The 27,417-nt window shown below is 35.1% G+C and overlaps 1 protein-coding gene across 1 annotated transcript in view; it reads right to left on the bottom strand.

Annotated features, from left to right (window-relative positions):
• Positions 1-3,357: 3,357 nt before the first annotated feature.
• Positions 3,358-27,417, bottom strand: part of LOC129255730 (inositol 1,4,5-trisphosphate receptor-like) — a 115,715-nt gene continuing 91,655 nt past the window's right edge. Inside the window, exons 36-54 of the mRNA XM_064096758.1 lie at positions 26,293-26,601; positions 25,327-25,552; positions 24,702-24,976; positions 23,105-23,305; positions 22,572-22,682; positions 21,784-21,879; positions 19,621-19,755; positions 18,978-19,085; positions 18,223-18,415; positions 16,368-16,490; positions 15,847-16,019; positions 13,131-13,295; positions 12,588-12,774; positions 10,858-10,992; positions 8,760-8,917; positions 8,063-8,228; positions 7,081-7,241; positions 5,957-6,118; positions 3,358-5,274 (exon numbers count right to left, since the gene is read on the bottom strand). Of these exons, the coding sequence (XP_063952828.1) occupies positions 5,197-5,274; positions 5,957-6,118; positions 7,081-7,241; positions 8,063-8,228; positions 8,760-8,917; positions 10,858-10,992; positions 12,588-12,774; positions 13,131-13,295; positions 15,847-16,019; positions 16,368-16,490; positions 18,223-18,415; positions 18,978-19,085; positions 19,621-19,755; positions 21,784-21,879; positions 22,572-22,682; positions 23,105-23,305; positions 24,702-24,976; positions 25,327-25,552; positions 26,293-26,601 (3,162 nt within the window). The 3' untranslated portion in view covers positions 3,358-5,196. The remainder of the gene's footprint in view (positions 5,275-5,956; positions 6,119-7,080; positions 7,242-8,062; positions 8,229-8,759; positions 8,918-10,857; positions 10,993-12,587; positions 12,775-13,130; positions 13,296-15,846; positions 16,020-16,367; positions 16,491-18,222; positions 18,416-18,977; positions 19,086-19,620; positions 19,756-21,783; positions 21,880-22,571; positions 22,683-23,104; positions 23,306-24,701; positions 24,977-25,326; positions 25,553-26,292; positions 26,602-27,417) is intronic.

Raw genomic sequence — 27,417 nt, 5'->3', positions numbered from 1 at the left:
TATCTTTATCACCAACTACGTGTATATTTCACATTTCTGGGGAACTGTTAACAATCCTGGTTATTCTACACATAAAAACAGAAATAAATTTGGACTTTGAAAAAACTTCTTTAATAAAATAAAAACTTCTTTAATAAAATAAAGAAAGCACGACTCTTATGACTTTGACAAGGTAGAGAAAATGGTTTATTGTCATTTAGTCCAATGCCAATTCGTCCAATTGCCAACTTGTCTACCATCAGTTCGTCCAATATCCACATAGTCTAATTGCCATCTCATCCACTCTCCATTTTATCTAATAACCAGTTGGTCCAATAGCCATTTAGTCTATATACCATTTGGTCTAATCAGACTAAGTGTTAATTGGGCAAAATGAATGAAAATAAAATGAGTATTAGACCAACTGGTTATGAGAAGAAATCGTCATAGATCAACTGGGGATTAGACGAAGTGATGATTGGACCAAATGTTTATTGGACCAAATGGTTGTTAGACAAAATGTTGGACGGACTGGCAGTAAATTAATTGAAAGGAGACCATGTGGTGAATGGACAAATTGGCAATTTACCAAGGAAATAACTTGGTGCAAAATCCTTAGATAGTGTTTATCCCCCCCCCCCCATTTCATCAACAAATTCAATAATTCCCTTATCAAGCTTCATACATGGGATACCAGAGGGTATTTCACAAAACATGAAGCGTGACTTAGAGTCGCACCTAAATTTCAGTTGCAATCGATCTAAAAAGTATTTAATGCATCCCCGCATTGGTCAAGTCATGCTAAAAAAAAGGATGCACGCTATTGTGTATTAATCAATTAGATTGCAATTTAATATCATGTTTGCATGTCTAGATTTGAGCATGGCATTAAGTTGATGCCAAACATCTCCAGATTCCTATAATCTGTGTATTGAATTTTGATTTATTATTCACATATGAACATGGCTAATGTACTTATTCCCTTATGCATCATAAATGATGATGCCATTAACTTTATGAAAATTCTGAATCATGTATCATGGCGTCATGAAGAGTGTCCCAGATTTTCAGAGCGACAAAGCATGTTTTCATCGTATCACTCCATACCACTGATTAACTCCCAACAATGCTTTCTATCAACAAGATTGGAATAAAAAAACAAAAGAACCAAGGTCTCAATCAAATGAAATGAGTTTGATGGTATCAATGTGCACTTTTGCACAAAAATAATGAGTGGTAACAATGTATCTAGGCCAAGGATTCTTAAAAAATTCAATGATGATTAGAATGAAAACAAAAATGATACTAGCATGCTGTCCCTGTCAATTTGTGTCATACAAAAATAGTTCAATAACGACATTAATTAATTTTTGTGTGTTGTTCCCGTGCCTCCATACACTACAGGGAAAATGGTTATCTTTGATTGACACACAAATTTACTTGTTGTAAAATAAATTAGAACAAAATCCAACAAAATGACTACCAAGTATTTTGTAGGCTACACATGAAATTAAAATCAATGTGTAATTATTAAATAAAGCAAGTATTTTCACACTGATTGAAAATTCAATTGAAAATGAAAATAAATGAGCAGCTGATATTCTGAGAAATATAAAGCTATGCAATGCAGCACCTTATTAAATATTTATTATTACTATCAATTATTATTATATGTTGTACCAAAAAGACATCATATATTATCATACATTGCCATACATTTTTCTATGATGTGAAGATGCCAAACATAATTAACCATTTTATATTTCATGATTCTGCCTGAAAATTAATCCAAGTGATAACCCTGCATAGATGACATTGTCTAAAAAAATCACATATGCCTCTTCTATATAAAAAAAAAAACACAATAATGCATAGCTAGGACTGTAAGCCATAATTGTCATTTAAATAAGATTATCTTACCAAAGAAATAATTTGCAGGGGGAAAATGCTCCCTATTGAAAAGGATCTTAGAAAATTCCATTTAGTATATATATAAACAATTCATTTTTTAAATTCTAATATTCTATATACTCCAGGAAATGAGGGCTATGAAGATGAACTTTCAATGGACAATTTATTTGCAACAGATTATTAAAGGAGTTCAATTATACCTTGAAAACAAAAATTCAATCAGCATTTGATTAAGAATGTATTGCCTTGGCAGCATTAAAATAAATCAAAACATTTTAAGATGTTTGTTTTAGTTACAAAGGTGTTGCGGCTCAGTGGCTCTGGACTTTGATCCAAAAGGTTTAAGGGTCAAATCTCACTGCAGCACTCACATTCTTTGGCAAGGCATTTATTTACATTTGCCATTCTCCATCCAGGTGTATGAAGTGAGTAGTCATGCTTAAATATGGTAATAGTAAGCAGTGCTCTAACAGTTAACTTGATTAGCCTAGCTTGAGGGGAAAAAAACACACATAAAGCTAGTGAGGTATGAAAATGTTGGTTGTCGTTACTCGACTGGACCTTACCTACCGACTTCCATGTCCTGTAATTCAAATTTGACCCCCAAAATACAATCATGTGCTGACCAACTTTAATTTTTCATACATTTTTAAACATTTAATTTCACAAGTTGATTAAAAAACTGGCAAATGATGTGGCAAATGATATGTTGTCCATATTGTTAACAGTGACTGAACAGCCACCAATATCCATATGAAAATATATCTGGGAGTCCTTTCATATAATACATGAAGAAAAAAAAACAATACAAAAGAACAAAAATGAGGACTCAACTCTAAAATTTATCCTGTATTATGGCAAAGGTTTTTTTAAGGCCTTATCAATGACAAGTTTAACATGCTACAGCTAATCTTCTTTATTTAAGGGGGGGGGGGTGCAATTCTTAGTAGTACTTTCACCTGATATATTTCAATATAAATATATCTTCAAAAAATAACATTGAAATAGACACTTTTTGTACAAAATAAAACAGATGTTAGATGTTTGACGACCCTGACTTTGCAATCTGCAATCTCCTTTCCTTAGAATATGTTTCCATTTAAGTATTGCAAATTTTATAAATATTTGTTTTACATTCTGCATAATTGGAGTAACTCTCCCAAGGCTATAAAGATAATATGAATGAATAGAAAAGAAATATGAGTTTATTTCATATTAAGCCAAAACAGGTTTCCTATTATATCTACACATAACCACAAACAGCTTTTAAATACATTTCTGAATCAGTATTAATATATTTCTCAACATGATTAAAATTGCTATATTTATCTGTTTTTTATGAAACATGATTACTATCATATAAAATACATGTATAATTTAATATATTTGTATCTATCTTATTTTACTTAAAAAAAACCCTGGCACTTTCTCATAACAAGGTATGTTACTTAATAGGTTTTTGGTTTTAGGAAAATATTCATAAGGGCTTATTTCAAAGAGTTGCATTATATTCAGTCACATTGATATATTCTCCTTGAGATCATGATTTATAATGGTTTCTGCGATAAATATACATACACAAGTACAAATTTATTCAGTCTATTCTGAATATAACCTTGTACTACATGTACATATGATTTTTCTTTCCAGTTAATCATGAAGTGCATAGATGTGATTAAACAATAGTGTGAGTGAAAATTCTCATAGTTTAAAATTACAAACATAAATTGATCTATACTATAATTTCAAAAGCATTTCATGAAAAGCAAAAAAAAAAGTGTACAAAACCTACTCCCTGACAACAGACACAAAAAGTGAAATTAATGAGGAAAAAGGAAAGGGAAATTATTTATAAACATGCTTTCTATACAGAATCACAGATCATAACATTATGACATTTAAATCATATTTGCTCTTAATATTATAATCTGTACCCTTAATCTGAGTTATACCATAAAGTTCATCTGAATTAAGCAAAAAAGTTCATCATGAAAACCACTTTTTTTTCAAACAATATAAAATAAACAAATCTATAAGCATATTTTAATGGAAATATACATTATGTTGCAGAACGCATTAAATCTGTAAAAGTTAAAGTGTACTGCATAAAAGAATAGATCTAACATTGGCAAAACAAATTCATTCTGCAAACATATAAAGCGAATATAATGAGATTTATTCTATCTATGTAAATACTTTGTCACAAAAATAAGGGGAACAATCCGAACTAAAATGGCTGTCTGTATGCAAATAGAAAATGCAGCTAAATAAATATTCAAGCACCACATGGCAGGGCAATCTATTTCTCAATGACACAAAATATCAAACAAATTGAACTCATTAAGATTTATAGATTGGCTACCATTTATTTGTAACAAGATCCTGAGATATTTTAAAGTTTTGGTATCTAATATACTAAACACATGGCAAATTCAGAGATGATAATATCAACAGAGGCTAGTGAGATAAATGGGAATACTATTAAGTGTATCACAAACAGAAACATATCCAACATGGATAATGAACTATTGTACAACGCCTACTTAGCTTGTTGTACGCGAGCAAATGGGAGGCTGAATGTCAAACATTCGTACCGTTGCACAAAAGACGTACCATCCAAAATGTACCGTTGCACGGCTTCAGGAGGTGACGTCACAATACGATTCAATTCATTGCGCTCAGTAAAAATGCAGGTGCAATACGCGTATAGCCTGCTGGCTAAATGCGCAATGATGCCCGAGGTGTTCGCTTGTGGGATTTTGCTTTTCGCTTTTCATATTTTTGCTCCCTTTTCATAGATTACTGCAGGAAAAACTCTTTGTTTTTTCATAAATTCGCTAAACTCCGAGGCGTTGTACAACACAAATAGCGAATATTCGTATTCGTGCAATGGTGCGAGATTTCGCATTCGGTGAAAGAAAGAAACACTCTATTCAACTCGGCTAACGCCTCGTTGAATAGAGCATCTTTCTTTCACCTCATGCGAAATCTCGCACCATCGCACTCATGCCTATTCGCTATTTGTATAATGTATAATGGCATGTTTACTACATTCAAATTAGCGAAAGCAACATGAAATACAGATTTAAAGCTGTGATCAATGTATAACCTGTAACTACGTGTACAAGCCATACAAAATCACTTGCACAATGGTTTGTCAACTTCAAACATGTTACAATGTAGCAAGATTTTTAATCAAATTATATGTGACCAAAAAAAGAGAGAATTTATAACAAATAGAGGTGAAAGGTTACTGGGTGGGTTCGAAGATACTCTAAGGTGGGGTCAAAGGTCGGAGGTCAAAGTTCATGGAGGTCCCATGGATGGTAATGCTGGTGTACTGAGAAGTCCGATTCTCTGCTTCTGTTTCCTCTGCTCAGTCATCTGCAGAATTGAAGAAAAATACATTGAAAAAATACAACATGAGCACATGACAGAGGAGGTGTGTGCAAGTTTGAAAATACAAATTCAGCACATATCAACTCCCAATATTAAAATAAGAGAAGTAATCATAACATCATGATAATTTATTTTTCAAAGAAAATAGTTTAATTTTGTTATGCATATGGTTACAGTGATACATGGAATATAATTTGTGTTATCAAAGGGTGCCCACATTGTTAGCAGAAATTGAATATGCAGTGAAATGGGAAATGCTTATTTTGGGGATTAAAATTGGTAATGTTATCTCTAATGCAATGAACATAAATCCTAGTATATTTAAGTTTAACAGATTTATTTCATACTGCAATACTGCAAAATGGTAACATTTGGCATTGTGATGCATTGCAATAGATTGTGTGGAATCTTCAATTTATTCCAATTGAATCCCTTCCAAAAAATGACCTTATCCCCTATAAACCATCCCCTCCCCTTTCATCATGCAACACAAACACATCCAGAATCTACCTTGTCTTTGAGTTCAGCAAGATGAGAGCCGAGTGTCTATATCAGTTTAGTTGTACTCTCTAACATACTATGTGGTTTCCCCTCCTTCCCCTTCCCTCCACCCCCCCTCCCCCCGCCTCTCCCCCTACATCTCGCAATATAAATATATAAAACCTACCTGGTCTTTGAGTTCAGCAAGTTGAGAACTGAGCGTCTGTACCAGTTTGGTTGTACTCTCTAACATACTATGTAGATTCCTCAGTTCGTTTTGTTCACTCTCCCCTTCATCAGCTGCTAAGGACATCGCTCTCATCCTTGGGAACCACTCCAAGTTTTTCTCCTACAAAAAAATAAAAAATAACTAAGTGTATCGGAACAAATCAGTAATGATTATGATAATAAATGTACTCGTCTGTCTAGCACCTAGCACTTACTTAGTAAGTGATCTCGCAATGCAGACCCCAATTATTTCTGATTGAAGTATAGGGATTATTTTGCTAAAAACGGGAAAGAAATTCATTTCCCATAGGAGTGTACGGCCAAACTATTTTCAAAGAATAAGAAAATCCTATCTAAATAATAGCTCTGAATGGTAACAAATATTCTTCCTTCATAGACATCTTCTAAATGTTCTTTATTAATGTAGCATTATATCCTAGGCTTTAACCCAGCAGCTGTTACAAACTGGTTAAGTGCAGCTCAGTTTGGATGAATGGTTGTAATGATGGTCATATAATCTTTACCATCCCAAAGTTCTTGGAAAATTTCAAAAAATTTTCAAAATTTACTAATGGTAACAAATGAATACAATTTGCAATGAAACAGTTTAGCAATAAACATTTAATTCAGCACTTTAAATATTGGACATAAGTTGATATTCCAACAAAAGATGACACAAGAGAATTTTCAAGTCACCTACAGCTTTACAAACAGCTTCATTAGACCCTCAGCCAAGATCTAGGATATTTGTAACAATTCTTCCTCCTTTTCTAAACACTATATTTATCAGTGATAAACATTGTATATAGGCCTATACTATGTACCTCGCTAATAATAATAACAATTGCTGGATTTATAAAGCGCTTTTTGTCTGAGGATTCAAGGCGCTGATATTTGTATATATATTTCATAATCTTTCAAATATTTTTTTTAGTACTAATAATTTTTAGCCCTAAAAGAGGGGCCAATTTTTTATGATTATCCTTTTTACCCTTCAAAATCAATATACTTATTGTTATCTTATTTTTTTCATCCCTACAATTTAAATCATGAATTCTATGCTTTTATCAGAATATAACATACCTTAATCATGTCCGAGACATAACTCTCTGGTCCTGTAAATTCTGTTGAGTTTTTGACTTTGACTAACACAATAAAGTACACGTAGTGCCACATATTATGCTCCTCCTTTATATGCTCTTCAAATGTCACTGATTTGTTATCAAAGGACGATCTGTTCAGTCCTGATAAACAAAAGGCAAAGATATGAAAACAAAAAAGTAATTAATTACTCAATTAATTAATAATCAATTAATTAATTAATTAATTTATTTATTTATTCATTCATTCATTCATTCATTCAATTCCATTTCATTCCATTTATTTTTACCATTATCATAGAATCTTGTAAAATACGTTCAATGATTTAAAAAAACAGAAATATATAAAAAATACAAAAAATATGGGCAGATAGCAAAGGCCATTGACCTTTCAAAGGCAGGGCCCCAGAGTATTGTAATGAATTACGCAAAGGAAAGTAGAGAGAGAGAAAGAGGGGGGGGGGGGGTAGGGTCAGGAGTAAGAATAAATTATAAGTAATACAGTGGTAATGATTAAGACAGATTTCTGATTTACCCAAACTTTAACTTTCTAATTCGTACAAAATATACATACATATAAAGATCTGTGGAATTTGACATGTATATGATAACTACATTTCAAACAATAACATAAATAAATAATGAGTAATACCTTTATCCACCTATTATTCCTTGAGTTTCACATAAAAATTAACAAGTACAATATCTTGTTAAAAATGTGAAGCAACATTTAGAATTATGAAATATGTACCGTAACGAAATATCCTCATTTAACCTCATTGAACTAGTGTAAAACGGTAAAAAAAAACCTTTGGGAATTGCTGCCAGAATTCATTGTATGTTAAATTCTCCATCATTCCATGTAGTCCCTCATGATTATAAATACTAACACCAAGAGTGTTTGGAATTGCTCATATAGAATCTTGAAGATGAGGATTTCTCATTAATAACAAATCGCAACTCACCACATATGAAGCAGGTGTTCCGCAGGATTTCATCCTTCTGCTGTTTTTCACTCCTAAGATCGGCAAACGTGTCGATGATGACACCAAAGATGAGATTGAGGACGATGATGATGACGAGGAAGAAGAAGAGGAGATCGTACATCACCCTCAGACCAAACCATCGCTCCTGTTTTCAAAAGAATATATTAGGCACGACTAACATATTTGAATGTTTGAGGAATTGTATATCTAATTGCATAATCATTACAGTCAGTCAACTGAAATGGTATCCTCCTCATCATAATAAATCATCATCATACCATCATCATCATCATCATCACCATTAGCATCATTATCACCATCTTCCTCCTCCTCATCATCATAACCGTCATCATAATTTTCATCATCATCATCATAAACATCATGATCACCATCATCATGATTACCATGATCATAATCATCATCATCATCATTATCATCATCATCATCATCATATCCAATCATCTCACTTACCCCATTTGGAGGGCTCCTGAGAACATCTCCAATTCCCCCGCCACTCCGGAGCACATGGTTGAGGGTTGTTATGACACACATAACCAGAGTATGACACAACCTCTCATCGACACCATCATCCTCTATGGCATCATCAACATCACCATCATCATCATCATCATCATCATTGCCATCGTCATCATTTACATCCAATCATCTCACTTACCCCATTTGAAGGGCTTCTGAGAACGTCTCCGATTCCCCCTCCACTCCGGAGCCCATGGTTGAGGGTTGTTATAATGCACATGATCAGAGTATCGCAGAATCTCTCGTCTTCTCCTTCATCCTCTACAGCAATGGCCGTCTCTGAACTCTCAGCTTCTTCTGCTCATCAAGAAGAAAAGAAGATGACTCTTATAAATACTCCGCTTTTCTTGGAATGACATCTCTAAGTGCTTTACAGATATCATTGCCCCGTCATCATATCCTGGCATGCCCACAAACAAAGTATGCACTTTCTCCACTCCCTTGGAAGCATTTGCAATTAATTGCAAGACATATGATTGAGACAGGGACACCTAAGAGATTTGCAATTAATCGCAAGACATATGATTTATACAGGGACACCTAAGAGATTTGCAATTAATCGCAAGACATATGATTGAGACAGGGACACCTAAGAGATTTGCAATTAATCGCAAGACATATGATTTATACAGGGACACCTAAGAGATTTGCAATTAATTGCAAGACATATGATTGAGACAGGGACACCTAAGAGATTTGCAATTAATCGCAAGACATATGATTTATACAGGGACACCTAAGAGATTTGCAATTAACTTGCAATGCTTCATATGGGCCTATGAGGAATGTGAAGAACACTGATATCAAATTGTGTTCAATTGGTTACACCAATCCTAACTTTAAAATATAACCAGTGTGTTGGTTCGGTTGGTAGAGCATCCATCTCACAACTGGGAGGTCGGGAGTTCAAGCCCCGGCCACATCAGCAAAAAGACGTTAAAAGATGGGAGTTGCTGCTACCCTCTTTAGTGTTTAGCAATTCAAGGGATAGAGCTATTTACAAATGGGGCTGCAAAGTGGCTGCCAGGACCATGATCAATTGGGCAAAAATAATATTTGGAGTCTTTTTATTTCAGATTTCATTTATGAAATCAAATATAGATTTTCCATTTCCTTTTCTTTATATAGGCAGTAAAACTTTTTTTTTAAGAACTGATCCCCAGTTTTCATAAAGACAGCATTCAGTCTTAATAAAATGAAACTTACACATAATCAATACTAAAATGAAACAGCAGAACATTTGGCAGATTCAAACCACCAAAATACACTCATATATACAGATATTCAAAGTTAACAATACTGTGAAGGGTGAAAATTAATCAGAGAATGCACATAATTTTGCAATACCAGAGAGTAAGTCATGATGTACAGTTTTAAAAAGTCACGGCAGGATAACATGTACATGTAGACTGACAAGGATGAAAATAAATACATCTCACTAGTGAGTGAAAAAAAAAGGGAAATCGGTTAGTGCTTTTGAAATGATTTACAAAAACCAGGAGTATATAATCGTGATATTTACAAGAAAGAAGAGATCCCAGTTTTCCCTTTTTTCTGAAATTTCAATCCCATGATCTGTTCTTTGGTGTTTTAAACATCACACTCTGTGTTCTTTTGTAACAAGAACAATATATAAGATCAAGTTAATCAAGCTAAATAGTGAAAATCTTGAAATATCTTGGAATCCATCTATAGAGATGAAGCTTGAAAAACACATGCTAAACATGGTAGACAGGTTTGATTGCAAGATTTTTAAAAAATTTGCTTTGATTTTCATGGCTTTCAGTGGATTACTTGCAAGTAAATTTTGTTGTCCAAGAAAATTGCATTTTTTCGGTGATATCCAGTTAATTCTGTATTCTTTCAAAATTCTTAATCTGTAAATTACTTTTTTTTCATCCTTTTTCCCTACAGGAATACTGGGTACTCTATGAAGAAGAGTTAGAATGAAGCTCAGGGCCCCATCTTACAAAGAGTAACAATTGATCCCATCATCTTAAACTATAAGAAAATCCAACAATGTCATGATTTTTTCTCCAGGAAATTTGCACGATGTCGTTTGTAAACAAAGAGAAGTACACTGAATTTTCAAGAAAGCAATGAATGTATGATTATACATCAGACCTAGAAAATATTTTGAAGAAACATGCATTTTCATATGTTGACATTGGATTTCCATAGTTGTGGTTGATTGGATCAATCGTGATTCTTTGTAAGATGGGGGTCCGGGATCTCACCTTCTGGCTTAATGTAGATGTTAGGTTTCTCACTCTGGCCGCTGCAGTTAATCCCACCTCCTGCAATACAGACGGGGCCGGGGTCTTGCATGGAGGGTGGGGATGTGGGGACAGACGGTGAGATAACACGGGAGGCTGGGGTGGGGTGGGGAATGGGAGAAGCACAAGAATAATGTGGGAAGGCGTTGAGAATAGAAAATCATCTGTTTATAAATGTGTGGTCAGAGAATTGAGAGAAGACAAGCCTGGGAGTCCAGGGCCTGGTCACAAACAGTTACGATACATTCAAATCAAATTTAAAGTGCAACAGATGTAAATTTATTAAGTTATGAGATAGGACTTTTAGATCAATCACAATTTGAGTTTGATTTGAATTTATTGCAAATCTTTGTATGACAGGGTCCTGGGCTTTGTAACATAAAACCTAGCGATTGACTGAGGGGCTGATTTCTATGATTGCGTATGATTGCGTATTGTCATTTTTTTCAAGCAATCTGCTTATGATGACAATCCTTCTCCTGCAAATTGTGAAAATCATATAGTTCATCATTTTTGTCTGGAATTATCTTTTTAATACTCTTTATTTATGATTCATGCCAAAAATGCTAGCATATTATGTTTATTATGTTATGAAAAATATATTATACGAATGGATGCAGAAGAAAACAATAAATCAAATCAAATCAAATCAATCACAAAATCATCCCAATGATCAATCGCTATGCTTTATGTATCAGGGCTCAGATTGAAGCTAGAACTTTGGGCTTTGTGAACAAGGTACATGGATGATGAGTGCATATAACAATAGAATGTAGCACATTATATAGAAAAGTGCCTAAGATGTAAATATAAAATATACTTCAACAGAAAACATTACATTAAATATCATATATACTTAGAAGGAGATGATATATACAGAATGACCTGAAGTTATATACTTCTCAACACACTAAGAGAGATGAGATAAATTAAACATGTATAATATAAATGAAGCATGAAACGGGAGAAGATACACATATTTAACCCTCAAACATTTCAAAGACATATTAACATTTGACAAATAATCATCAACATAAAAGTTGAGAGGGGATATTAAAAAAAAAATACTACAGGAAGAACTATACAGCATAATATTATTACTGAATTTCATAGAATAGAGATAAATTATGATAATAAGTCTATGTTGGTGCAGAAATAATTACCTTTTGCAAATTAAAAGGGAAATATAAATGTGATTATATTCATTGATTGTAGTTTCAATATGAAAGTAATCTAAAACTAATGGAGCAGTAACACCCAAACATTTCAGCCAGCATATGCTAACATACTTAGTCTATGGCAAATCATTTTCTTAATTTAATTTCTTAAAAATAATTTGCCTTTGTTAACAAAAAATAAAATAAAGATTTCTTCGTGAAATGAACAGAAATTCTTGATAATTTGTGTTGCTATCCTGGATATCAATAATAAAATGCAAAAAAAAAATAAAAATAGATGAAACAATGGCTTCACGAGGAGCCAGTAAAACCAAGGTTAATTGCCACTACTTTATCACCGCAGATAATATAAAGAAATGGCTGATTAAGGAGAAAATGGCTGGCCACACCTACAGCACATCGGCATAGACAGACTAAAACATGAAGGCGTGACGGCCCTTTAACTCTGACAACAAATAATATCATAAGATTAACAGGATATGTAAGAACAATGAGATGGGATCATAAACTCACTGGCGTTGTGCTGCGGTGGGGTAACGCCAATCACAAAGTCGTCCCGGAAGTTGAGATACCCCACGATCGAGAAGAGATAGACTAAGATGAGGGCCAGTAGCGTGGTATAGGCAATTGACCTCCAATTACGTGTCACAGAGTTGATGACGTTATGAAGCGTCTCTTCTTGATATACTACATCTAACATCTACAATTGATTCAATTGAACATAGGTAGGAGTATTGAGGCTGCTTATATATTGCAATGTGCAGAATTGACATATCATTATTACATCTAACATCTACAATTGATCAAATTGAACATACAAAAAATGAATGTCTCAAAATTTGGCCCTAACTTTCTGAATTATATAAAAGAAAGTTCTACACGTTTATATCAAAATCAATTTTTTTGGGATTGGACTTGCCTTTATAACTTTTGAATTATTTGAAACCATTTTCCTAAGTGACATTTTCCTTTCAAAATTAACACTGCATTCGATGGTCTTAGTGGCACGATATGAAAAGTGGATAAAGAAATCATTATATAGTCCCACATACTTACCAACACGCTGTAGAAGAGAGGGTTGACTGCTATACCCAACGCACACATACCAACATAGAGAAAGTGATAGAGCACCTCAGGATTTGTGATTACACTGCGAAACCGCTTGTTCATCAGGCCTCGGTTGCCAAAGAAACTCATTATAAATACTATTTTGGTTGTGATCTGGAAAAAAAAAGGACAGCGCAGATGCAAATCAAGATTCATGTTTGAAATCAACTACTAGTATCAGTCATAACTTATCATTATTTAAAACATTCAGAGTATGGCTACCTTTTCAACCTATGTAAACTATGATTCTTAACTCTAAAACTCAGAATGCTCTACTAAAACACTGTAACAAATTTTTGAATTGATTTATCAGTCAAATTATTGATTGATTGATGAACTCATGATCTCATTCAATCATTTATCCATTTATTTCCATTCCTTGCTAATTTGATTAATTGATTTTAAAAATTCATGAATTGTCTAATTACATTGTAGGTGATCTGTCAATCGACAGATCAACTATTAATTTTGTACGAATTTTCTTTTTTATTTATTTCTTTCTTTATTTATTCATTATTTCTTTTTATTTTTCCGCCCTTTTCTTGTTACCATAAAATCTCCAAATCTACATCATCAATTTTCTTTAAAATATCATCAGTTATGAGGACTTATCATGTCATCTGTATGAAAAAATTTCAAGGTCAAAAAGTCATCAGACGTCATCTAGACGCCATTTTGTAAAATCACATTATCAATCATATCTTCATTATCAATTATCAGAAATCTACCATATTTACGTCACATCAACTTGAGGTAAAGGGTCAACAAAGGTCATTTAGAGGTCACGACATGCGCGTACGCGCACGTCAAAATTTTAAAATGCTCAAAATCACTTTGTGACCAAAGTAGAGTATGATTCAGGCCATTTTAAGCATTTCAAAAATTTGCGCGCACGCACGGTTACGCGCGCGTTCTCGCACGTAACGACACTATACAACACAGAATCACCATTTTTTTCATATCAATGCATTGATAATATAATTCTGAGCAATTTGATACCTTGATCAACCTTCTACGCCCAGTAATAACGGAATCAGCCCCCATCAAAGTTTACAGCACGTGCGCGCGCTAACCATAGACAATATATGTGCAAAAACATGCCTATACAAAATTCATTATAGCTCTTCAGGAAGTCCGTTGACCCCCAATTTTGTTTTCATATTCGAATAGAGTATGGATGGGAGATATGATTTCATGCCACATTTGACCCTAAATTTCATCATGACGTCATCATAATGGCGTCGGAACTCAAAATTTCCATTTTGCTTCTTATGACGTCATCATAGTTATGCAAATTTGACTCTAACTCCGTAAATATTGGTCAATTTTCGCTCAGTTTTTTATATGTTGTAGCTGAGGACATACTCTATCTAATGTGATAGCTATATTCACATTTAAAGGAACGGATCATCCTGAAAAATGGCAAGTTATAAAGGCATGTCATTTTCACTCATTTTGTGTGCAATCTCTATGGCAAATGACTTTTTCTCAAAACTGGATTTTACTTTCCTGTATTTTGCAATCCATATCTCCATTTCTTTTTGTCGGTTTTCTCTGAGCTTGGAGTATGTTGTAGCTGAGATTCTAAGCTATTGCAAGTGTGGTCTGTATTTTCCGATCAGATGCCGAGATCATGCCCGTATTTCTCTTGCAAAATTGGATTTGAGATCCTCTTAATTTGCTTATGTGTAAAGTCTATGGGAAATAGTGTAGCTCAATTGGTAAGGCATCAGACTTGCGTTTCAAGGGTCCACGGTTTGAGCCCAAGGGTGAACGTGATAATTTTTTTTTCTTTTTTGTTTCTTTTCATCTTTTCGCAAATGGTCCTTTATGACCATTGCAAGGTATATAAGTTAAAATATTAGAAAGTCAAAAGGGGGCCTAAGCTTTCGATCCTAGCAGAATCTTCGTCGGAGGCAAAATGACATTTTGCCTCCGACGAAGATTCTGCTAGGATCGAAAGCTTAGGCCCCCTTTTGACTTTCTAATTTACTCCATTGGCTCTCTTTTATTAGATAAGCAGTTTTCAGCAGCTTCTTTTTGCCAAGTTAAAATATTGCACAATAAAAGAGATTAAAATCCCTTTTAATAGGCCTATAACATGTACCATGTGTATCGCCTACACCTATTTCACATAACTTCTCAATTTCCCTCTTTTCAAGAGTATTCAACATGTTCTTTTCATAATAAAAGTTCAGTTTTCATCATGATGATCATATTGATTTCAATAAACATGGTGATTATATTCGTGATCATGACAATCAGAGACAGATCACCTAATTCGTCCTCATGACGAATTAAAATTCTAGTTGATTTTATATTGCGTTCCATTCATTCATTGTATAATTCATTAATTAATTCATTCATTAATTAATGAATTCATTCATTCATTCATTTTCAGTCATTCATTCAATTAGTCAGTCAATAGTCAGTCAGTAAATTCATTTTTTCATCCGTTCATTAATTCCTCTTTCTATCCATCCATCCATCCCATCCATTTATCCATTCACCCATTGACCGATTGTTTGATTGATCGATCCATCTATCCATTCAATCAATCGCTTGTCCGTCTGTCCATTTAATCACTCAATCGATCATTCCATCATCAATCCTTTCATTAAATCCATCACTTCTTTCATTAATCCATATTTGAGGTTTAACGTACATTAAGAATGCCCAGGAACCTGAGAGTAGGTATGACCCCTACAAGAAGGATCATCTGTAGCACCGATGCTATAACAAACGTCCTGATCCCCGATGGCTTAGGTAGGGCTAGAATGGTAGCTAGAGACAGGAACATCACCGTCCACACCAGTCTAGACAGACGGGGGTCAAAATCTGGAGGAAGGGAGAAAAATGAAACTCCTCATTACGATATTTGATGCACCACACAGGACCAGAGTATCACGCAGGGTCCACAGAATGGTTTTGAGAGTGTGGGGAAAGGGGGAGGCTGATCAAGCCAAAAATCATGGCGGATGGCACCTTATTGTACAGAGGAATAATAAATGAAGCTTTCCAATGATACCAATTTGATTTTTCATAGTTCAATAAAAAAAAAGATATCATCTGTAAACATGAGTTGCACAACTTTTTGTGAGAGGTTTATAATCATGGAGGATGGAGCAATACTACAGATGGCAAACAATGAAGTCTTTATAGAGTTTAAAATATTGATTTACTTACCTAATGTACCGTCTTTGAATGGATAGAAGAAAGCTACAATGATGTTCATTACAATATGCAGAGTGAAACACATGTAGCTCCATCTCGTCATGTTGTTACTTGCCAAGGATAAGAATGGTTTAGCTGTCAGGCAAATGAAAAAAAGATCATAAAATAGAATTAAAAAAATAAAAATATTAATAAAAGCAATATTCATATAGGGCTTTAATTATATCTAGTGGCCAAAACATTGATAAGTGCGAGCTCAGCGCTCACTACTGAAAGTCAAAGGGGCTATATCAAATGGCTATTGGATAGCATCGGATAAATACAATTTTCCTAATATCTGCATACAATTACTCAAGCTTTAGCATGGCTACTATGATCGTTCACTCAGGCAATCAAAGATTTTAGAATTTTCTTCCCACAGGGTGCCAACTTACTACACATGGGTGGAGAGTGCCAAATATAGATAAATGCCTTGACAAAGGAAACGCGTGCTGCGTTTACAAATTTTTCATGGTTACTTTCAATGAAAAGTATCTTTTCCAAATCCAAGAGGTTGTGAACCATGAAGAAAGTGCTGTTCAATGCAGTATCAATATTTAGCTTAACAGCAAACAATTTTACCAGCATGCAGAAAAATGCTTAATTTTCTGAAAATGCAACATTACATGCTTTTGAAAAATTGTTCTACATTGTTCTTTGGCAACAACCAATGGTGGGCAAAGATATAAAAAGATCCCACCACTGTGTCAATGATGCAATATACTGTTCTGTTTATGGTAACTCCCGTAGGAACTCGACAGGACAGCATTTTGCTGGTAAACGCCAAGCTGGTATATAACCAATTACATAGGAAACGTTTTACGTCTAGGTTAATCAGTCATAGTGGCTGACGTTATAGACGACAGAAATCACTCTCGGGTCTTTTTATTAAAGTGGAGACAATGGCAGAGTTGGGATTCGAGCTCACAACCTTGCGATTATGAGTCCAATGAGTAACTATCTCCCTACCCTTCATTGACTTCTGAATTCTATATTTGTACAGGGGCAAGGTATGGTGATATGGATCCTAATCAAATGATTGGCTGAAATATATCACATGACCAGTCATTTATTTGAGCTACCTGCCTGGAAAATTTGCTAATGACTGGTACTAATGAATAGTGCTATTGACTGGTCATGTTTGTGAGATGAGGATGGTATATATCAATCACAAGGATCCACATCAATATCTTATAAATCATAAAAATGCACATAATTTTGCTTGAGCATTAGAATAATCACATACTTATGTTACCTTTGAAACAGTCGAACTGCCCTAGGCTATACCAAAGATACTACAAGGGGAAGATTGGACAGTACATAGAGCGCGTAATGAAATGCTTGGGAAGAGCACCCTACAGCGTTGAGTACGCTACAACCTTTTTTTTACCTTTGCGTATCACGAGATGGTTGTGTACAAAACATAGGAGAGAAATGGTGAAGGGGTGAAGGAATAGATGATTTTTATATTTTAGAATTTTTTTTATTAAATTTTTTTTCTTAAATCAAAGATGAATACATTTCAGAGGTTTCTGGGTAATAAGAGGTGGAATTATTCCCATGCCCCAACTTGAGCCCTCTCTCATTTTCCCCATATGTTTCATTATGGAGGATCCATGGTTTTATACACAGTCACATGCTGATGTGCCAAGGTTTACTTACTCAACACCAGTGGGCGCCCTTCCCCATGAGTATAATATGTCCGATCTTCCCCTTGTAGTATCTTTGGCTATACATGTACCTTGTGCATATTACAACTGTTCAAAAGGTACCTTGGGCTATAGTTCCCACTAATGCCCTCAATTAAGTGCATTATTTACATACTAACCTCTGAGTTTCTTTTGCCACTGCATCTCCATGAACATGTCATCCGTTCGATCAAAGAAGTCTGCCACCTTGCTACCCTGTTCGTCCCTCTCCGCAGTCACAAAGACCTTGGTCTTGGTCTCGTTTGTTAAGTACTCACACACCGGAGGCACCGGGAACACAATCCGCTCCATAGTGCGGTTCTGACGTACAATCTACATCAAAAGACATACAAGGATAGATAAGACATGTGTTTGGACATCCATTATTCAGAAAAATCATTGGATTCTATTTTATAATCATATATACGATTATAAAATCTAATTTCCTTGAATAATGATTCATGTGGATCAATAGACAGAACTACATTTATAGAGATAACACATCCAACGCCCAAATTGGGACAAAAAAAATTGAGATGAGATGGTGGAGGTGATGAAGACAATAATGTTGTTGTTGATGTTGAAGTTGGTGATGACAATGAAGACAATGATGTTGATGATGATGACGATGAGTATGGATTTTCTTTTAATCTATCGAATACCATACACACAATGGGTGAGCTTATGAATTATATACATTAATACCAAAACGCTGTATTTCTTTTCAAGTAAAGTAGATTTCAGAGCAAGTTATTTATATTTTTTCATACAATATTCAAGAGAAATGTGAAAGCTCAAAATCTGCCAGTCAGTGCCATTCAGTACAATTTACACTCAGTAGTTATTACTAATTCAAAGGCCAAATAAAGAAGAGATAATGTACATGATAGCATACCTCAATTTGAGCTGTATGGCCTGCATAGTATTCTAATGCCTTCTCACTGAAGTCTGCAGGATTAGCTGGCTTCAACATGGCTTGTAATTCCTTGTTGTGTTGGGAAAGCTAGGAGATAAAAGACAATGTCAAATTTTAGCACAAATTCAAATTTGGTTTAATTGCATTAAAAATGTGAATTTTCATATGAAATGCACTTTAGCTTATGTGCACTGATATTTACCATTTCTCATCAAATAACTTTAATGAACCATGTGTGCCAAAGTTTAAATGTTGTTACTAAGTTCAATTATCACAACATACTATAACAACGAAAGAAATAAAACTCCGAGCAGAATCGTGCTGGATTCAGTTCACATTTAGATTTATTAAACCTTTTAGAATTATTTTATCTTTGTTACATAACTGATTTGGTTTCCTTATGTATAACTTGTTTTATTTCACAACTCACTTCCTGATAATGGTTTAAATTACAGATAAAAAAAACCCCACTCTACCCAGAGTTTTATTTCTTATGTTACCAGCTACTCTTCACAATGTCACTTCAGCATTATTATCATTATTATCATTATTAAAATTGTTATCATTATCACTCACTATTATCATTATTGTTATTATTATTATTAATAGTACTATTCCAAACCTGGTGAGCCAGGATGTAGATGTTATGACCAACTTCCCGTGGTGATATAGCCTCCTCCTCATCATCGCCACCCATCTCTTCGTCCTCGTCCACCTCCAAATCTTCTTGTTGGTAGGCTTGTTTGATCACTTCAACCTAGTACGACAAAAACATAAGTCAAAACTCATAGGCCCGAATTCGCAAAGGTGGTTTAGAATCTGTAGTTTGAATCCATGGTTAATGTAGATTTCATATATTGATTACGCTTAATTCAGCACATACATGAATATTGAGGGATGAATGAAGGCGCGCTTTTATCACTATTAAACTGATGCCTGACACTAACAGTTGTTCTCAAAAGTTTATTTATTTATTTTATTTGTTGTTTTATTTTAACAGGGTAGCCCTTTCAGTTATAAAAACTGCTCGACCAAGGGGCCTTGTATCAACAGAAATTTTAAAACATAGCAAAACAATAATACATAAAATAGTCAACAAAATGAACATAATAATCAATAATCAATAAAAGTTAGTTAACGCCACCACAAAATGCACTCCTTCATACTGAGTATTGGATGTAGACAACAACACTACAATGTTCTGCAAGGCCAGAACAGCATCTTTATTGAATGTAATATTTTATCCCCTGACTTGACAATTAAATATCTAAAACAAAACAGAACTTATACACTTTAAATGTTCATTTTATGGTGGGTTTCATTAACTTTTCTTAGCACCACTCTACATTGAAGAAGCCTACAATAATGAAGGTGCGCTTTTATTACTAATAAATGCCTGTTACTTGGGTTACAGTATTAGGCCCGCTGTTTTGAATTATTGAGTGCACTGTTTGTTAATTAATCAACATAACCAATGGCTCATTAATCTATGTGAACAGAGTGATCTCTGTACAAAGCCTATGGGAATTTAAGAATGTGGTAATCAACCAGAAATTTAAAAAGATTTTATACAACTCATACAAAGATTCTTGTAATTTGATTGGTTGAAAGCCATTCAATATTTGATCCATTTTGTGCTGCATGCAAATTTTATTTTCCATTGCACGGCGACCGTGCATTTTTGCACGGTTGAGCTCTCTCCTTCAGTGTGTGCCACTATGCATGTGTGTGTACGTACATTTTGTATGTGTTTGCGCGCATCGAAGCAAGCGCATCAACAAAGAGGCTCACTGTGCGCACTCAGATTCATGAACCTAAGTGCGTCACAAAAGAACAAAAACAATTAACTGCTTTCATACACCGAGAAAATGAATTGTCAGACAAAGGCAAAATATGTCTTAATTCCATCTCCTTTTTTTTCTTCCTCTCTTTTGTCAAATAAAAAAATCTAGAAAATTTGTTGTATAAACCAAATGATGTCTTCATTCGTCCATTATGCGACCTATCCACTCTAGTTGAGGCTGTGTTCAACCCATTGCACTCAGCCTAACGGCTTCGTGCAATGGATTGAACAGAGCCTTAACTCGCGTGAGGATAGATCGCCTAATGAACTCATGTGCATGCATCATTTGTATAGTACATTATTTACCAAACAGATAAACCTGGCATTGTAATTCACTTTCAAAGATTGAATTAGCTACCCATTGTGATAAATCTTGCTGCAGCTCTGATGTGTCTACGTCAGAAAAGAAAAATAAACCTAGCATCACACAAACTACTACTACTACTACTACGCATACTCACTACTAGCAGGTCCATGAAGCTATCTACCTGGGTCCATCGGCATTCAAGTTACCATTATGGTGTATTCACCATCCAATGGTAGCTACCATGGTAACAATGCTAAGCAGCCAATCAGAATCAACGATTCCATTAAAGATACCAATAGATATATAAGTTAATATATAAGTAAGACACCTTGTCCAATAGTCAGAGCTGCGTCTTTCCCAGGGACTGCAGGAAATTTGTAATGAAAAGACGCATGGCATCCCTATGGCGGGATTCTTGCTGAAAGACGAAGCAGGCTTTTGACAAGTTGCCCAACCTTTCTATACAATGGGGCATTTATTACGCAGCCGGTAAGCAGTGAGTGACATCACCTCAGTCATACCCAGGTGACGTAAGCCTAGATTATGACATATGAAAAGGTCACATGATGCCACTCTGACCTATCACTGATTCAAATGTATATACTCTTTGTTATTAGGAAGCATATGTTGCTTACCAGCTGTTTGGGGCTTAGATTGAGAAGGATCCTCTCTGCATTCTCACTGTCATGTCTACTCTCCATGATGGCCAGTAGAAGTTTAGATGCATTATTCTGATCACGTTGAAGAATAGCAAGGTAAAAAAAATATATATCAACCTACATGACCAGTAGAACATTAGAAGCATTATTCTGGTGAAGTTAAGAATGTCAAGAACAATTAAAACCCTACATGGCCAGTAGAAATTTAGATGCATTATTCTGATCAAGTTAAGAAAAACAATGAAAAAAATATATAACCTAATGAGTTGATTATCATCAGAGTTCAGGAATGTCACCCCCCCCCCCAAAAAAAAAAGAGCTAAACAAATCAGAATTCAATGACTGGAATAAAATCAGGATTCAAATAAAATGATTGACTGAAATCTTTCAAGAGGCCAATCATTTCTTTTAGCTCACAACATATTAGCCATGCTAATTACTGGAATTATAGTTCTCTGGACATTCTCACATATAACTATTTAAAGGACACATAAACTAGTAATTAATCAGAGTAGTGATAGACACATGGGGGGATTAAGCCAAAGAAAGGCTTTAACATCCAATTATTTCCTAGGTTCCATTTCATAAAGACTTGTTATAATAATAACAAATGGACAATAAACGTACAATTCTATAACAAATTTACCATCACCCAATCATATTGAATAATTTCAGTAGCTTTTAACAGTTATTGCAAATTTGTTATTATAACGATTTTTATGAAACAGGCCCCATGGTAGTCAACTATTCCACATAGACCATACCTTGAGTTTGAGAACAAGATCCATACGGTTCTTGCCGAGTGGATTGATGTCATTTAGGATGAGAGCAGTGATGATGTCAAGCCCGTTCGATTCATGGTTAGCAATACAGTTCTATAGATAAAATAGGAAATAAAAAAATAATAATCAGATATCGATGTGAATGATAATGGTTTTATCTTATTCATTCCACATTAGCAAGTTTTTATATTATAAATGTAGCTTTGATTTCATATGTAGCCATAGTAAGATGTGAAAGCCAATGTAGTATGCCTAGCAACTTAGTTTGAAACTTGTTGGAGTGCTCCCTAGTGAATGGAGAAAGTGTATGCATTGTATATGGACATGTCAAGATCTGATGACTTGGGTAATAATATAACTGTAAAGCGCTTACAAACGTCACTCCTATGTATTAAGAGCTTTTATAAAAGCAGATTATTGGTATTATTACTATTACTATAAATTATCAAATCAAGTTTCCTTATTTCAAAACTACAAATAATATTAGCATTCAAATGGCCAAGAAAAGCACAGACCTGGTTATCATGGCAAGGTCCTTGGCAGTATTCAGTAAGACTTTCCAAAGTCTGATTGATGAGGGTGACATTCTTCTCATTGATGTACAATCCTAGCAGTCCTAATCCTCCGGTGGTGCTTCCACAGATACAGTCCAGGAACTGCAGAGTCTCGCTCACAAGGTTGTAGTTGGTCTTGCTGTTCTGGTGTCTCAAGAAGTTCTGAAGATTGCAAGGAAAGTGCAATTATTATTCCAGTGTGGGGGGGGGGGGGTACTTGGCGAAAAGTGAGGGATATTTGATACATCACATTATCCATACAAATTTAATATGGAGTCTTCTCACAAAAAGGCAACAAGCTTTCGTATCACCCTAATCATCATCATAATCCCCACAATCAACTCTATCACCACCAACATGGTCATCATCACCACCACTTCTGTCACCATCAACACCACAACCACCACAACAACCATTATCATCATCATCATCACTGTCCTCATCACCAACATTAACATTACTATCATCATTATCATTATCATCATCATCATCATCACCACTATTAACATTACTATCATCATTATCATTATCATCATCATCATCATCTTTATCATCATCACTATCATCATCATCATTTTCATCACTGTCCTCATCACCACCATTAACATCACTATCATCATCATCATTATCATCATCATCATCATCATCATCATCATCATCATCATCATCATCATCACTGTCCTCATCACCAACATTAACATTACTATCATCATCATCATCATCATCATCATTTTCATCACTGTCCTCATCACCAACATTAACATCACTATCATTATCATCATCATCATCATCACTGTCCTCATCACCAACATTAACATTACTATCATCTTCATCTTTATCATCATCATCATCATCATCACTGTCCTGATCACCAACATTAACATTACTATCATCATTATCATCATCATCATCTTCATCACTGTCCTCATCACCACCATTAACATCACTATCATCATCATCATTATCATCATCATCACTGTCCTCATCACCAACATTAACATTACTATCATCATCATTATCATCATCATCATCATCACTGTCCTCATCACCAACATTAACATTACTATCATCTTTATCATCATCATCACTGTCCTCATCACCAACATTAACATTACTATCATCATTATCATCATCATCATCTTCATCACTGTCCTCATCACCACCATTAACATCACTATCATCATCATCACTGTCCTCATCACCAACATTAACATTACTATCATCATTATCATCATCATCATCATTTTCATCATGTCCTCATCACCACCATTAACATCACTATCATCATCATCACTGTCCTCATCACCAACATTAACATTACTATCATCATCATCATCATTTTTATCACTGTCCTCATCACCACCATTAACATCACTATCATCATCATTATCATCATCATTTTTATCACTGTCCTCATCACCAACATTAACATCACTATCATCATTATCATCATCATCATCATCATCATCATCATCATTTTCATCACTGTCCTCATCACCACCATTAACATCACTATCATCATCATCATCACCACCACCATCCTTCTCAACCTCCTCACCTGCAGATCTCTATTGTGGTTTTCACACATGAGCTGCAAGAACCTGAGGATCGGTTCCATGATGGTGACCTCCGGACTCATCAGCCCCTTCTCGTCATCCTTGTTCTTCTCGATCTGACCCAAGGCATCCATGTTGGCCATCCCGATGCCGCCCCTCTCTCCGAGGTCATCGTCCCGTCCCTTCCTCAGGGCAGAGAAAGCCTTGCTGGTGTGCAGCGCAGCATCCACCAGCTGCTCCTTCAGGTCATCGCTGATGGAACCATTGTGCATTCGTACTGTAGTCATAACAACACCAAAAGTCGATTAAACAACTCAAGATAGCCCAACTGGGTTAGGCATAACTTGATAACTACATAGACAATCACAATAACATTTACTTGAATAAACTATGTGTAATTAGAGAGCATTCATTGGCTGAATACGCATAGCACAAGTATTGCCATTAATCACATTTAGTACAGTGTTGATAACCTCCCCTACCCTCCATGATTGCTTAATTACCGATAACTGATTTGAACCCTTACTAACCTAATTGTCACAACTATGATTTAGTTCATTAATAGAAGCTTCCCCTAGACTGCCTCAAAGGTCAAGATGAGAGAATAAAAAGGATAGTCCAACTTACTCCTTCTTGCATGGCCTCCAAGAGAAGTCTCTTTACCCCCTCCTCCGCCCCCTCCTCCTCCACCTGTCTCCTTCTCATCAGCTGCTTTGCCAGCGATGCCTTCCCCTGTATTCACCGTTACCGTTGCTTTGATCTCTGCCTGGGCATCCCGCATCCTGTCGTAGAACACCTTGAAGAAACGCTCGGATTTCTTGTCCGTCGACGAGAGATGCTTGATGATGGATTTCTGCGAGGGAGGAATGTTTCAAGACTTGATTAAGGATGCAGACATGCTGAAGAGCGAATCCTTGACGTACACACCTAAACATTTTACATGTTTTTATTTCATTTCATTATTTATTTATTCAATTTATCTATTCACCACTATGGAACACCCAATCAGCAAATGCTCTTTTTTGTAAGAGTCCATATATACAAAAAATAAAAAGTACAATATACCATCAAACATAATAACAACAAAAGCACCAAAATCAGAAAATATTGGTAACAGAAAATGTTAAATATCATCATAATATCATTAACCACATTTAAAACAGTACACTGGTTAGTTAGAACTACTTCAGTCGGATTCATTGCATGTACTGTGTCTAAGATAATCTGGGGTCACTATTAAATGTAGAAAGGCAAGTGCATTTCAAATCCTTAAGGCCCTCTCACATTGTTCTGTGCAAGCCTTGCAGGTGACTGCCTTCAACTCATCCGCATCAAACTTTTGAACATGTTCAAAACTTTTCTGCGTGCAAATCAGATTTGCGTGCATTTCTGCAGGCAACCTGTGGTTAGTAAAAAAAGCAAGTCTTGCATAGAACAATGTGACAGGGCCTTAATTTTCTTGAAACAAAATTTCACGAAATGCCAAACCAGAGAATGGAAAAAGTATCCAGCAAATGAATTCTAACTGCAACAAGTCAAAGAAGTGACCGAGAAAGACTTAATAAACCAAAAAGAGAGAGACAAAGCCCATACCTGGATGTTTGGATTGCCGCCCTCCAGCAGAGCTATTCCTAGTTCCACACTCTCCTGGAACACCCTGTTACTACTGTTCTTTGTCACCAGGTCTATCACCAGGACGGATGCGCCCTGTTGGTCCAGCTGGTTCTGGACCTGGGCCAGTGTCAACTCGGCCCTACTCAGCATCATGTTACCGGGGTTACCTGGGCTGACCACGGTGGACATCCTATGGTGGTGGTGGTGGGTGGACTCGGCATCCCGGGTGTAGTGGGGATGCGACTTGCCGTAGTAGCGGTAGAGCAGTGACTGCCGCAGGTTCTCCCCCTGTGGAATTGACAAAGATATGATGTCTTGTGTTAAGTAAAGTTTCACTGGTCCTACTACTTGGGATATTCTTTCCAGCAACATCTGCTTGTGTCCATCTATAAAATTATTCATTAACAAGCTAAAATTCCATTTATCCTATCTATAACACATATTTTATATATCTTAAATACTTGGAGATTAGAATTATTCATTGTTACGTTATATTGTAAAGTGCTGTAAGCATGTTTGAATGGAAAGCACCATATAAATGCAAAACTACCAGTATGAACATACAGATAAATCAGGTTCACTGTGATTTGAAAAAATAAATGAGCCATTAACCTTGGCATTAACCCCCCATATCTTCTATGGCATGAACACAAGCCTCAAGCAACCAAATCCTTGTTTTGCTTATTTTGCTTTCTTATTTAGATGTTTTGTGTTCATTCTAATCAAATTTCCCAAATGATTTGCTCAATAAAAACACTTAAGACAACAAATTGTGAGATTAAAGTAAGCAAGCCTTCAAAAGTCATTAGAATACTATATTTAATTATCTATTGTGCACAAGAACAAAGTAATTTCTGAAACTTGTCTACTTTTAAAAATAAAATTTCTGTACATAAGGGATCCTTCTATAAAATTGATCTCTTTCGTTCATTTAGAGAATGATAACTTCTTGTAGCACTAAAAAACAATGGCTACAAAGATTCTTCGAAATCCTTTGATTTCAGAGATCGTAAGAACTTGTACAATATTTATTTATTCTTTCATTAAATGAGTGTTCAGTAATGAAGCATGTGCAACTATTTGCGTAGTAAGAATCATTCAATA

Source organism: Lytechinus pictus, chromosome 3 (assembly GCF_037042905.1).
Source record: "Lytechinus pictus isolate F3 Inbred chromosome 3, Lp3.0, whole genome shotgun sequence".
In the NCBI taxonomy this organism is placed as follows: Eukaryota; Metazoa; Echinodermata; class Echinoidea; order Temnopleuroida; family Toxopneustidae; genus Lytechinus; species Lytechinus pictus.
The sequence above is the reverse complement of the archived record's forward strand: the minus strand, read 5'-3'. Positions and strand labels throughout refer to the sequence as shown.